This window comes from Stegostoma tigrinum, chromosome 11, assembly GCF_030684315.1.
Source record: "Stegostoma tigrinum isolate sSteTig4 chromosome 11, sSteTig4.hap1, whole genome shotgun sequence".
NCBI classification, from domain to species: domain Eukaryota; kingdom Metazoa; phylum Chordata; class Chondrichthyes; order Orectolobiformes; family Stegostomatidae; genus Stegostoma; species Stegostoma tigrinum.
In genome coordinates this window covers 5,900,847-5,914,221 of record NC_081364.1, presented here as the reverse complement: position 1 = coordinate 5,914,221, position 13,375 = coordinate 5,900,847, and the positions used below count along the sequence as shown (strand labels likewise).

At 45.3% G+C, this 13,375-nt stretch overlaps 1 protein-coding gene across 2 annotated transcripts in view; it reads right to left on the bottom strand.

The window, feature by feature from the left end:
* The window catches only part of LOC125460468 (MICOS complex subunit mic25-a-like), a 470,470-nt gene extending 461,549 nt beyond the window's left edge, over positions 1-8,921 (bottom strand). For both annotated transcript variants that reach the window (XM_048547985.2, XM_059649634.1), the window contains exon 1: positions 8,751-8,921. In XM_048547985.2, coding sequence (XP_048403942.2) covers positions 8,751-8,831 — 81 coding nt within the window. In that variant the 5' untranslated portion in view covers positions 8,832-8,921. The remainder of the gene's footprint in view (positions 1-8,750) is intronic.
* Positions 8,922-13,375: the final 4,454 nt, after the last annotated feature.

Here is a 13,375-nt window from a genome sequence, read left to right as displayed (position 1 = left end):
TATGAGATCAAACTACCCTGCATGCCCTACACTTTACTATCCTTCATGTGCCTATTCAAGAGTCACTTAGAAGTCTCTAATGTATCTGACTCCACTGCCAGTGCCAGCAGAACATTCCACATGCCCACCACTCTCTGTCTAAAGAACCTACCTCTGACATCTCCCTCTGCTGACAGGCATTCTCAAAGAATTGTGTCTCTTCATACAGGAGTTCCCTCCAAATCAATTTCTTCTGAACGAAGGTCTCCCATGCATTGACATCCATGTTGCATTTCTAGAGGGAAGCCTTCAGGGAGTGTTTGAAACACTTCCTTTATCCTCCTCTCATTCGAGTACCTTCGTTGAGCTGGTGAAGATTTGCTTTGGCAGTCTGAACTCAGGCATCTTAAGCATGCGGCTGGTCCAGCGGTGTTGGTTTTGAATGGTTGTGGCCTCATTGTCCTTGAAGCAGCTAACACTGCCAGCACTGACGATAGTACGCTCAGTCTCCCAGCTAATGTGGAGAATCCATCTCAGGCAATATCAATAGTACGTCTCAAGGGTCTTGAGGTGGTGTCTATATGTAGTCCAAGTTTCAGAGCCATACAGGAGAGTTGGAAGGATGACTGCCTTATTCACAATGACTCTGGCATAGGCATGGTTGTCATAATCTTTGAAGATTCTCATCCTTGGACATCCGAAGGCAGCGCTTATAGTTTGAAGGCAATGCTGAATCTCCACATCAATGTCAACCTTAGAAGAGAGGCAGCTCCCCAGGTCAAGAAAAATGTTCCATGTTAGTGAGGGCTCCTCCGCTGGTCTTAATGGAGGCATGGAACAGAACTAGACTTGGGACGGGTTGGTAAAGGATTTCCGTCTTCAGAAGGTGAAGCTGAGACCAATTCTTCAGTTTAGTTTCCGCAAAGGCATTAAGCGATGCTTGAAGGTTCTCTTCAAGAGAGCAGAGATGATATTATCGCCCGCATACTGAAGTTCCACAAGCAAGGTCAATGTCATTTTTTCTTTGGATTTCAACAGGTTGAGGTTGAAAAGTCTTCCATCCAGTCTGTGGGTAATGTCCACACCACTGGGAAGCCTGCTCTCGACAAGATGAAGAATGTAAGAAATAGGAGCAGGAGTAAGCCATCTGGCCCATCAAGCCTCCATCACCATTCAATAAGATCATGGCTGATCTTTTCATAGATTCAGCTCAATTTACCTGCCTGCTCACCCTAACCCTCAATTCCTTTACTGTTCAAAAGTCTATCTTGGCCTTAAAGACATTCAAAGAGGTAACCCTCACTGGGCAGGGAATTCCACAGATTCACAATCGTAAATCTGCTCCCCCTTATTTCAAGGGTATGCCCCCCTCGTTCTAGTTTCATCTGACAGTGGAAACAACCTCCCTGCTCCTATCTTATCTATCCCCTTTATAATTTTATATGTTTCTATAAGATCTACCCCTCATTCTTCTCAATTAAAATGAGTATAGTCCCAGTCTACTCATTCTTCCTCATAAGCCAACCCTCTCAACTCTAGAATCAGCTGAGTGGCCCTCCTCTGCACACACACACCGCACCCCCCACCCCCCCACTGCCAGTGCATCCTTTCTCAAGTAAGGAGATTAAAACTGTACACAGTACTCCAGGTGTATTCCCCTGCAGCCTATACAGCTACAGCAATAACCTTCCTATTTTCAAACTCATTTCTCAGTAATGTAGGACAATATTCTATTTGCCTTCTTAATTACCTGCTGCACTGGCAAACCAACTTCTGTGATTCATGCACAAGGACAACCAGGCTCCTCTGCACAGCAGCAGGTTGCAATTTTTCACCATTTAAATAATAATCGATTTTGCTGTTACCCCCCCTCCAAATGGATGACCTCACATTTACCAGCATTGATCTCCAACTGCCAGACCCTTGCCAACTTACTTAACCTATCTACATCCCTCTGCAGACTTTCAGTGCACCCTGCAAACTTTGTTCTACCACTCACCTTAGTGCCATCTGCAAACTTTGACACACCACATTTGGACTCCAACTCAGCATGGATAGGTACCTAGGACTTCGATGTTGTGGCCATTTCAGAGACATGGATAGAGCAGGGTCAGGAATGGATGTTGCAGGTTCCAGGGTTTAGATCTTTCATTAAGATCAGGAAAGATGATAAAAGAGGGGGAGGTGTGGCTTTGTTAGTCAAGGACAGTATAACGGTGGCTGAAAGAGCTTTTGACGAGGACTCGTCTACTGAGGTGGTATGGGCGGAGGTCAGAAACAGGAGAGGAGAGGTAACACTGCTGCAAGTTTTTTATAGACCTCCGCAAAGTTCCAGGGATGTGGAGGAGAGGATTGGCAAAACAATTCTGAGCAGGAGTGAAAGGAACAGGGTGGTCATTATGGGAGACTTTAACTTCCCCAACATTGACTGGAATTGCTATAACTCTAGAACATTGGATGGGTCAGTTTTTGTCCAGTGTGCAGGAGGGTTTCCTGACACAGTATGTCAAGGGGCCGACAAGAGGGGAAGCCACGCTGGATTTGGTACTTGGTAATGAACCAGGTTAGGCGTTTGACTTAGTGGTAGGTGAACACTTTGAAGACAGTGACCATAATTTGGTTACGTTTAGTTTAGCGAAGGAAAAAGATAGGAACACGTCTCAGGGCAAGAGTTATAGATTATAATACGATTAGGCAAGACTTAGGAGGCATAGAATGGGGCAGCAAAATGCAGGGGATGGGGACATTCAAAATGTGGAGCTGGTTTAAGGAATAGATATTGCGTGTCCTTGATAGGTGTGTCCCTGTCAGACAGGGAGGAAGTGATAAGGTAAGGGAACCGTGGTTTACTAAAGAAATTGTATCTCTTGTTAAGCAGAAAAGGGAGGCTTATGTGACGTTGAGACAAGATGGTTCAGATGAGGCTATGGAGAGTTACAGATTAACTAGGAAGGATTTAAAGAGAGAGTTAAGAAGAGCAAGGAGGGGGCATGAGCAGACATTAGCAGGTAGAATAAAGGAGAACCCTAATGCTTTCGAGCGGTATGTGAGGAATAAGAGAATGACTAGGGTAGGAACAGGGCCAGTCAAAGACAGAAGTGGGAAGTTGTGTGTGGACCCTGTGAAGATCGGAGAAGTCCTAAATGAATATCTCTCATCTGTTTTCACTCAGGAAAAGAAGAATATTGTAGAGGAGAAGACTGAGTTATGGGCTTCTAGAATTGAAAGGATTGAGGTGTTATCAATTCGAGAAGGTGTGATGGTAGATAAATCACCTGGGCTGGATGGGATTTTTCCGCACATTCTCTGGGAAGCTACGGAGGAGGTTGCAGAGCCTTTGGCCTTGGTCTTTGAGTCCTCATTGTCTACAGGTTTAGTACCAGAGGACTGGAGGATTGCAAATGTTGTGCCCTTGTTCAAGAAGGGCAGTAGAGATGACCCAGGTAATTATAGACCAGTGAGCCTTACGTCTGTTGTAGGATAAGTTTTGGAAAGGATTATAAGAGATAAGATTTATAATCATCTAGCAAACAACAATTTGATTGGAGATAGTCAGCATGGATTCGTCAATGGCAGGTCACGTCTCACAAACCTCACTGAGTTTTTTGGGAAGGTGATCAAGCATGTGGATGAAGGTAGGGCAGGTGACGTGGTGTACATGGACTTCAGTAAAGCCTTTGACAAGTTTCTACATGGCAGGCTATTGGAGAAAATACAGAGGCACAGGATTGAGGGAGATTTAGCAGTTTGGATTAGAAACTGGCTTTCTGTAAGAAGGCAACGAGTGGTAGTTGATGGACAATATTCAGCCTGGAGTCAGGTCACTAGTGATGTGCCTCAAGGATCTGTTCTGGGACGACTGTGGTTTGTCATTTTTATAAATGACTTGGACGCAGGCATGGGTGGATGGGTTAGTAAGTTTGCAGATGACACTAAAGTTGGTGGAGTGTGGACCGTGTGGAAGAATGTTGCAGGTTGCAGGAAGACTTGGGCTGAAAGGTGGCAAATGGAGTTCAATGCGGATAAATGTGAGGTTATTCACTTTGGGAAGAATAATAGGAAGGCAGAATACTGGGTCAATGGAAAGATTCTCGGCAGTGTGGATGTGCAGAGGGATCTTGGTGCCCATGTACCTAGATCCCTCAAAGTTGCCACCCAGGTTGATAGTGCTGTTAAGAAGGCTTACGGGGTATTAGGTTTTATTGGTAGAGGGACTGAATTCCGGAGCTGTGATGTCATGCTGCGACTGTATAAAACGCTAGTGCGGCCTCACTTGGAATACTGGGTACAGTTCCAGTCGTCCCATTACAGGAAGGATGTGGAAGCATTAGAAAAGGTGCAGAGGAGATTTACCTGGATGTTGCCTGGTCCGGAGCGAAGGCCTTATGAAGACAGGCTAAGGGACTTGGGTCTGTTCTCATTGGAGAGAAGGAGGCTAAGAGGGCATTTAATAGAGACATACAAGATGATCAGAGGATTAGATAGGGTGGACAGTGAAATCTTTTTCCAAGGATGACGACGTCGGCTTGTACAAGGGGGCATAGCTGCAAATTGAGGGGTGATAGATTTAAGACAGATGTCAGAGGCAGGTTCTTTACTCGGAGAGTGGTAAGGGCATGGAATGCCCTGCCTGCCAATGTAGTTAACTCAGCCACATAAGGGGCATTTAAACAGTCTTTGGATAAGCACACGGATGATGATGGGATAGTGTAGGGGGATGGGCTTAGATTAGTTCACAGGTCGGTGCCATATCGAGGGCGCAGATAGTTCTATGTTCTATAAATCATTTGTGTAAATCGTAAACAATTGCAGTTCCAACACTGATCCCTAGGGCACATCAAAAGCGGCTGATTGCCAAACAGAAAAATACCGTTAATCCCCACTCTTTGCTTTCTGTTAGTTAACCAATCTTCTATCCATCCGAACACAGTATCCATATGGGTGGCAATGAAGGTGGAGCAAAGGGTAGGGTGCAATGATGCACCCCTGATTTGACCTCAAATGAATCTGTCATATTATCATCAGTGACGACCATTGTCAACATCATGTCATGGAGGAGATGGAGGATGTTAATGCATTTCACTAGAAAGCCAGCTTTTGGAAGGATCTTCCATACCACTTCTCAACTGACTGAAGCAAAAGCCTTGGTCAGGTTGGCAAATGCCATTTAGAGTCTGAGATAATGGGAACTGCAGATGCTGGAGATTCCAAGATAATAAAATGTGAGGCTGGATGAACACAGCAGGCCAAGCAGCATCTCAGGAGCACAAAAGCTGACGTTTCGGGCCTAGACCCTTCATCAGAGAGGGGGATGGGGGGAGGGAACTGGAATAAATAGGGAGAGAGGGGGAGGCGGACCGAAGATGGAGAGTAAAGAAGATAGGTGGAGAGGGTGTAGGTGGGGAGGTAGGGAGGGGATAGGTCAGTCCAGGGAAGACGGACAGGTCAAGGAGGTGGGATGAGGTTAGTAGGTAGCTGGGGGTGCGGCTTGGGGTGGGAGGAAGGGATGGGTGAGAGGAAGAACCGGTTAGGGAGGCAGAGACAGGTTGGACTGGTTTTGGGATGCAGTGGGTAGAGGGGAAGAGCTGGGCTGGTTGTGTGGTGCAGTGGGGGGAGGGGATGAACTGGGCTGGTTGAGGGATGCAGTAGGGGAAGGGGAGATTTTGAAACTGGTGAAGTCCACATTGATACCATATGGCTGCAGGGTTCCCAGGCGGAATATGAGTTGCTGTTCCTGCAACCTTCGGGTGGCATCATTGTGGCAGTGCAGGAGGCCCATGATGGACATGTCATCAAGAGAAGTCTGTTGTTGAGTCTGTTGTTGTTGTTCCTGGTGTTTTTCTTGGAGTTGTCAAGAATTGAAAATCATGCCTGTAGTTTTACAGTTTAGTCAAAGCCACACAGGCTTTCAGGAAAGGTTTCCTCTGAGGATGGGAGAAGATGCCTCAGCAAGGATTTAGGTGATAACCTGCTGTTGGAGAGAAGAGGGATTCCTCCGTTGACTTATCCCAGCAATTTCTGTTTTTGTTTATGACTTCCAGCATGCATAGTTCTTTTGATTTCTTTCATTTAGTTGTTGGGTCCATATATTGTCTTGGTGACAGCAAAGAAAGCCCTGTCGCATTGCAGCAAACCTACCAACGCACTTCAAAAGCAAACCACAACTTCCTTGCCCAAGAAGGATAAAGCCAGCAGGTGAATATTCCCACCCAAGGAATGCTCACTCTCCTGATCATAAGCAATAGGATTAAGTAGAGGCAGTTCAGCCCTTGAGTCCGCTCTGTCATTCAATAGGTTTATGACTGATCTGACATGAGCTCATTAATTTTATTTCAAATGCTTTGTGCATTCAGATACAAAGCCTTTAAATTTGTTTGGTTGCCAAATGATTACTATCAGTGCACCCACCATCTCTGTATTCACTTCCTTTAACATTTGACTTGATTTGACTTTTCATTGTCTCACATGTATCTAAGTACAGTGAAAACTTCTGTTTTGCATGCAGTACACGCAGATTATAGCATACAAAGACACAAAGGTGATAGTGTGATTGAACAGAATGAGGAATACAAAGTTATACCTGCAAAGAAGGTACACAAAATACAAAATCAACATTAAATTTGAAATTTGAGAGGTCCACTCAAATCTAATAACAGCAGAGAAGAAGTTGTTCTTGAACCTGCTGGTACGTGTGTTTAAGCTTTTGTATCTTCTGCCTGGTGGAAGAGATTATAACTGGGGTGGGAGGGGTCATTGATGATGTTGGCTGTTTTTCTACAGCAACAAGAAATGGATGGAAGGTTGAATTGTGTGATAGTCTGGGTTGTGCACAAAACTTTCTGTAGTTTCTTACCATCCTGGGCAGAGCAGTTCCTGTACCAAGCCATAATGTGTCCAGATAGAATGCTTTCTATGGTGCATCGGTAAAAGTTGTTAAGCATCCTTATGGACATGCTGAATTTCCATAGCCTTCTGAGGAAGAAGAGACATCCTTGTGTCTTCTTGGCCATTGCATCAGCGTGGGTAGTCCAAGACAGATTATTGGTGATTGTCACTCCGAGGAGCTTGATGCTCTCAATCATCTCCACCTCAGCTCCACTGATGTATAGAAGTATCCCACCAGGTCTAGGGGACCTATCTATCTTTAACCTCATTAGTTTCCCCAACACTTAATGCTGGTTATTGACTAAAAAGAGATTTGACTTTCCTTTTCAATTCCACATAAAAATCAGATTCCAATTTGCCATCAGGAGCCCAGATTGAAGAGACTGAAGCTATGGAGGTGGTGGAAAAAGGACAAAGAGACTTTGCTACATTTAAATAGTAGGGTGTTAGGAAAATTAACCAGTCAGGAGAACAGGTCAAAATGACAAAGTCATTTCAAATGACAAAGTAGGTGACAGAAGAAGGTTCTAACCACTAATTATCTGAGGAACGATTGAGATTGATCTCTCTCTATCTCTGCACCTTCTCCACAGTTCTAACACTGTATCCTGCACTTCGTTCTGCGACCCGATGCAGCTTGTATGGTACAATCTACCAGCAAGGCTTGCAAAACAACACGTTTCACTGTATCTCAGTACATGTGACAACAATAAATAAAATCAAATCAAAAGAGAGGAATAGAAGCCCTATGTTCACCCTTGTTGTTAGAAGCAAGATTTTTTTTAGGGGGAAGAGGAGTGGTGAATGACAATTGCATGTAAGAATGTGGGTTAGGTTAAATTTCCAAGTGTACCAAATAGGATTCAAATCTAATAAAACCCGTACCACTACCTACTGTGTAGGGTTGTGAATGAATGATCACCTCTCTCAATTCCCATCTTGCCGTCATCCCTCCACCCCCTGCTATTCACCTGTCATGGTCCCTTTGCCTCCACCACGTCTACACTCTCACAACCACACGGCCTCCCATCTCTCCCTCATCCCATACACCCGCCCTCATCCCCATATCCACCTCATCTCTCACTGCATCCATTCAACACCCTATTTCACCCACATCCCCAAAATCCCTCCCCCACCCACACATCCCCACCTGCCTTCTCTCATCATTCCCCACATCGTTTCCTGCACGATCTCGATCCTATCCAGCCCCTTACTAACCCATCATCCTTCTTCGCCATCCAGCCTCCTCCCATCCATCATCCCGCTACACTCCCAATCCATCCTACACTCCCCTTAACATCAATCATCCTTCTCTCCTCCCCAAACCCTCCCATCCAATTCCCCCCTCAATCATCATCCCTCACTTCCTTCTATCCTACATCCCACCCTCTTTTCCAACACACTCCTATTTATCATCCACTTTCCATCTCACACCCACACAACCACCATCCCTACCTTCTCGCCCCCTCCCACCCCATCCTTTCTTTTCAACTTTCTCCTTAACCCCACCCAGCCACCATCCATCACATCCTCCTCCTCAACTCCTCCCAGCCATCACCCCTCCCCTTCCCCCACTAACCCTGTCCAATATCCCTCCACTACACCACCCCATCCATCATGAATCCATCCTCTCCACTGCCCTCCCATGAGTCATCCCACAGTCTTCCCAACACCCTTTCCAAATTTCCAAAATCACCAAATTCCCATCTATCAACTCCTCCTCCTCCTCGCTCCCATCCGGTCCTAGACATCATCCCTCAACCTCCTCATCCCTTTCCCATCATATCATTCCTATTCATCCTCATCACCCCTTTCCCATCCATCATCCCTCCATCCTCCCATTACCCATCACCCACCCCCATCCATCACCCCCTAACCTCACTCACCCTCATTCCCTGCAAAACTGTCACTCGTTCCTGATCGTCTTTGCCGAAAGACACACGCCTGGTGCTACCGCTGGCCCCCATCCACGGTCTCTCCGATACGATCCTCCTGCCTAAACGCACATTAAAGACCGAAAGCCCCCTCCAGTAACCTCCCACGCGATTGGACCAGTAGGCGTGGCCTGACGTCGCGGCCATACTGGACCAATCATAGCGCGTCCTGATGGACGCTGCGCATGGCCGCAGCAACAAACCGTCTTGGACGCATGCGCAACCGCACGGCCCTCTGGGTGTTGTAGTTTTAGCCGTGTGCATTGCCGTACCTCCCCGCATCCGCCACAGGAGGCGTTGCTGGAGAAGATAATTGTCCAGGGATGTTATCACTGGACTGTTAATGGATCGCCCGAGTAAAACTGTGGGAACCCGGGTTCGAACCCCGCCATGGTGGAATTTGAATTGATAGAATATCTGGAATTAGGAGTCTAATAATGACCATGAAACTGGTGTCAATTGTCAGAAAAATCTATCTGGTTCACTAACATCTTTTACGGAGGGAAGCTGCCATCCTTACCTGTTATGACCTACATGTGACTCCAGACCCACAGCAGTGTGGTTGACACTTAACTGCCCTCTGGGCAATTAGGGATGGGCAATAAATGCTGGGCTGAAGCCGCAACACCTTTTCCTACCTGCCACATGAGGCACTGATATATGTCCGCTGCCCACCACAAGGTGTTGCTGTACACAAGCATAATCGCGCCTCGAGCAGCATCTGAACATGATTCTTCCCCCCAACGAACAAAGGCCAAGGGTGTTTTCTAGTGGAGTTGATGGGGGCATCACTAAAAGCAGTTATAACAAATCGTGAAGATGCACAGAACAACAGACAAAGGAAATTTTAATGACAGAGAAAGAAGGTTAGAAATTGGGTGTAAACGTTAGGTGTGAATAAGAGAAATTACATCCACTTTGAGGGCAAAGGCAAACATACACAGAGCCAGGGCGGGTAGGTTTTCTATTGGAGAAAGGATATAAGAATAATGGAGGTCATAAATCATACTGAGGCCTCCAGCTGGCATTGAGTTTCATTGGAACAGTATAGCAGGCCCAGGACAAAAATATTAGCAAGGATGTAAAGTGATATTCTGTACTTCTCATTAACCTACGGAAGCAAGCAGAAAAAGATATCTGAATAACAACAGCAGCCAAAGAAGTATCATCTCAACACATCAAAACTGGAAGCAAAGACGACTGAACTTACACTCCAAATTTTTCTACCTTTGCCAATAATCTACTTTCCCTATTTGTGGGGTATATGTGGGAGGGGCAAACTCAAAATTCTAATCTTCGGCTCCTAGCATTGCATGCTAATAGCTTATATTTGCTTACCTGTAGCTGCAGTATAATTACTTGTAATAACTAATAATTCTTGGCTTGTACACAAACCTAGCCCAAGCTTTTGATTAACCTGAATGTCTGATAAATTGGGGTACTGTGTACACTTTAAATGATTTTTTTAAAATGTTTGATTCAATTCCAGAAATATCAGCCCTCAATAAACAGTATGCTTCCCCAGTGGGTCATAAAACTATTACTTTCTCGTGGCAACTATCTTGACTCGTAAAAGTCTACCTGCTTGGCCTGAAAACGAAGATTGACAGTTGGGGTCATGTTGTATCTCCATGGCATCAATGGCCCAACTAATCAGCAACATTTTCTCAAGTGTACAATTGGTATTTTTTTCCCCCGCCCAGGTCTGTTTCTTGCATCCTACACTGTTGCGTACAAGATTAAAAGATTAGTCTCCTGCATGTTTTGGTAATCTTTACGAGATTGATCATCGAAATGGCTAAATTTGGTAAGTTTCATACTTGGATTAGTGAGCAACTCTATCCATTAATTGCATATTCATTCAAATATCCAATCGTGTGAAATGAAGGCGTTTCCTCAATAGTCTGATAGAAACGTGTCATTTCTACTCTGTAGCCAATGGCTGATTTAATTAAGTTTCTGGTCAATGGAAATCCTGATGGACTTGATATCAAGAGATTCACTGATACAGAAGTAGAAATGTTTAAATTGTCTCTTTTTGAAGATGGTCACTGCCTGATATTTGTGTGAGACAATATTATTCACCATTTATGAGCCAAAGCCTCAAGGTTTTGCTGCAAATAGACATGGACTGCTTCTGTATCTGAGGAGCTGCAAATGTTACTAAACATATGCAATCATCAGTGTGCATCCATTTCTCTGACCTTATGATGAAGCACAAGTTGTTGATGGAACAGCTGAAGATGGTTGGACAAAGGATGCTACCCATGAGGAACTCCAGCAGTGATGCCACGTGTAGATATGATTGACCTCCAATCACCACAACCATCTTCCATTGTGCCAGGTATAATTCCAACCATTACAATTGGTTCTGGATGTGAGTTTGCTCGCTGAGCTGGAAGGTTAGTTTTCAGACGTTTCGTCACCATTCTAGGTAACATCATCAGTGAGCCTCCAACGAAGCGCTGGTGTTATGTCCCACTTTCTCGTTGGAGGCTCACTGCTGATGTTGCCTGGAATGGTGACGAAACGTCTGAAAACTAACCTTCTAGCTCAGCGAGCAAACTCACATCCAGAACCTCAACCTGAGCTACAAATCTTCTCAAAACTCGATTACAAATTGGTAATCCATCTGTATCAACATTCTTGCTTGGTGGTTAACCTAAAAACTGTCCTTTCCTTTGGCTTGGCAGTAGCAGCACCGACTGTGAGTCTCCCCCGCCCCACCCCCCAAAGATTTCTCCAGTTGATTCTGTGAATCTCTCAGCAGCAGACAACTGCTTCCTCACTTTCAATAAGTTTTGAGCTGGGCCCATTTCTTATTTTCAAATGGATAAGCAGCATATATTTTATAGGAGATAGTAAGAATTGCCGATGCTGGAGTCAGAGACAACAGTGTGGAGCTGGAGGAACACAGCAGGCCAGGCAGCATCTGAAGAGCAGGAAAGTTGATGTTTTGAATCAGGACCTTTGCAGAAGTCTGACGTGCAGCGGGATCTGAGGTGTGGATGGCCGCAGAGTTGGGCTCCTCAGCCTGGGGATCATCCGCTTTTCACTTTTTTCCTTCTTTTACTTAACTCTTGTTGAAGAGCTCAGTCACAGCAACTGCACTGGCAGCAGTGAGCAAGCCCAGTGCTTCTGCGTCAGAGGTGGTCCTAGCACCAACTCATGCCTCCTGCGGCAGAGGCAAGTTTGGCTTCCCAGCAGCGTCCATATTCAGCACAGATTCACAGAAGCAAAGGCAAATTTGGGCCTAGTATGAGACCCAGTAGCAGCAGCGCCTTAGCAAAGTAGTCCCAAAGCAGACTCATGGCACCAGCAAAGTTGAGTTTAGACTGGTGCAGTACCTGGCAACTGCACTGGCAAATCCACAAAGGTCTCAAAGTGGAGAGGATGTTGGAGCAGGTGAGATGGCACTGGAGAGTGGCAACTTTTGTTTCAGTAGCAGTGGTACAGAGAAGGGGACTCGTGACTGGCCACCAGACCCATTACAGAGCACTTAACTCCCGTTGTGTTCTAGGTCGGTGCCAGAGAGTGGACAATACTTTTCATTGTACGTTGTTACGAAATACACGTGTAGATAGGCAGGCAGACAATCTGGGTGCCCTGGCCCATGAATCGCATTAAATTAGTTTACAGGTACAACAAGAAATTAGGAAGGCAAACAGAATGTTTTTGTTTACTGCAAGGAAAATGGAATATAAAAGTTGAGATGTTTTGCTGCAGTTTTTGGAGAGGCCAAGTCTGGAATATTTTGTACAGTTTTGATCTTGCTTAAGGGAAGATGTAAATGCTTTTGAAGCAATTCAGATAAGTTTACTTCAACTAGTTCCTGGGATGGGAGGTTACTGAGCGAGGAAAGGTTGAGTCTATATCCATTGGAGTTTAGAAGATTCAGAGGTGACTTGATTGATATGTAGCATCCAGAGAGGGTTGGACAGAATGGACGGTGAAAGGAAGTTTTCCCCTTGTGAGAGGGACTAGAACTGTGGGGACAGAGTTTAAATTTCAGGGTTGTCAATCTTATGACAGAGACAAGGGCAATTTTTTTTTCTTCTCACAGTAGTGAAACTTTGGAACTCTCTGCCGCAACAGGCAGGATCATTGAATATTTTTAAGGTAGGCATAGATTCTTGGCCAAGAACAGTCAAATGTTATCTGGGTAAGGCAAACACAGTCAAAGGGTTTATAAACTGACAGGGCAGAGTTGCCTATTCTTGTTTCTGACGTATTTCTGGATGTACGTATAGTTATAGGATGTGACCATCACTGGCTAGGCCAGCATTTTGGCTAAAGGTAGTGGTGAGCTGCCTCCTTCAACAACTATAGATAGACCCACAATGCCATAGCAAGGGGCAGCTCCACAGTTTGACCCCGCTACAGTGAAGGAACAGTAATATATTTCCAAGTTAGGGTGATAAGTAGCTTGGAAGGGAACTAGCTCTTCTGTGTCCTTCATGTTTCCCCTGACTTGTCCTTCTAGATCAGTGGTTGGGAGTTTGGAAAGTGTTGGCTAAGGAGCCTCTATCCAAGCAATGCATGATATAAGTGGTACACACTGCTGCTGCTGAGCATCT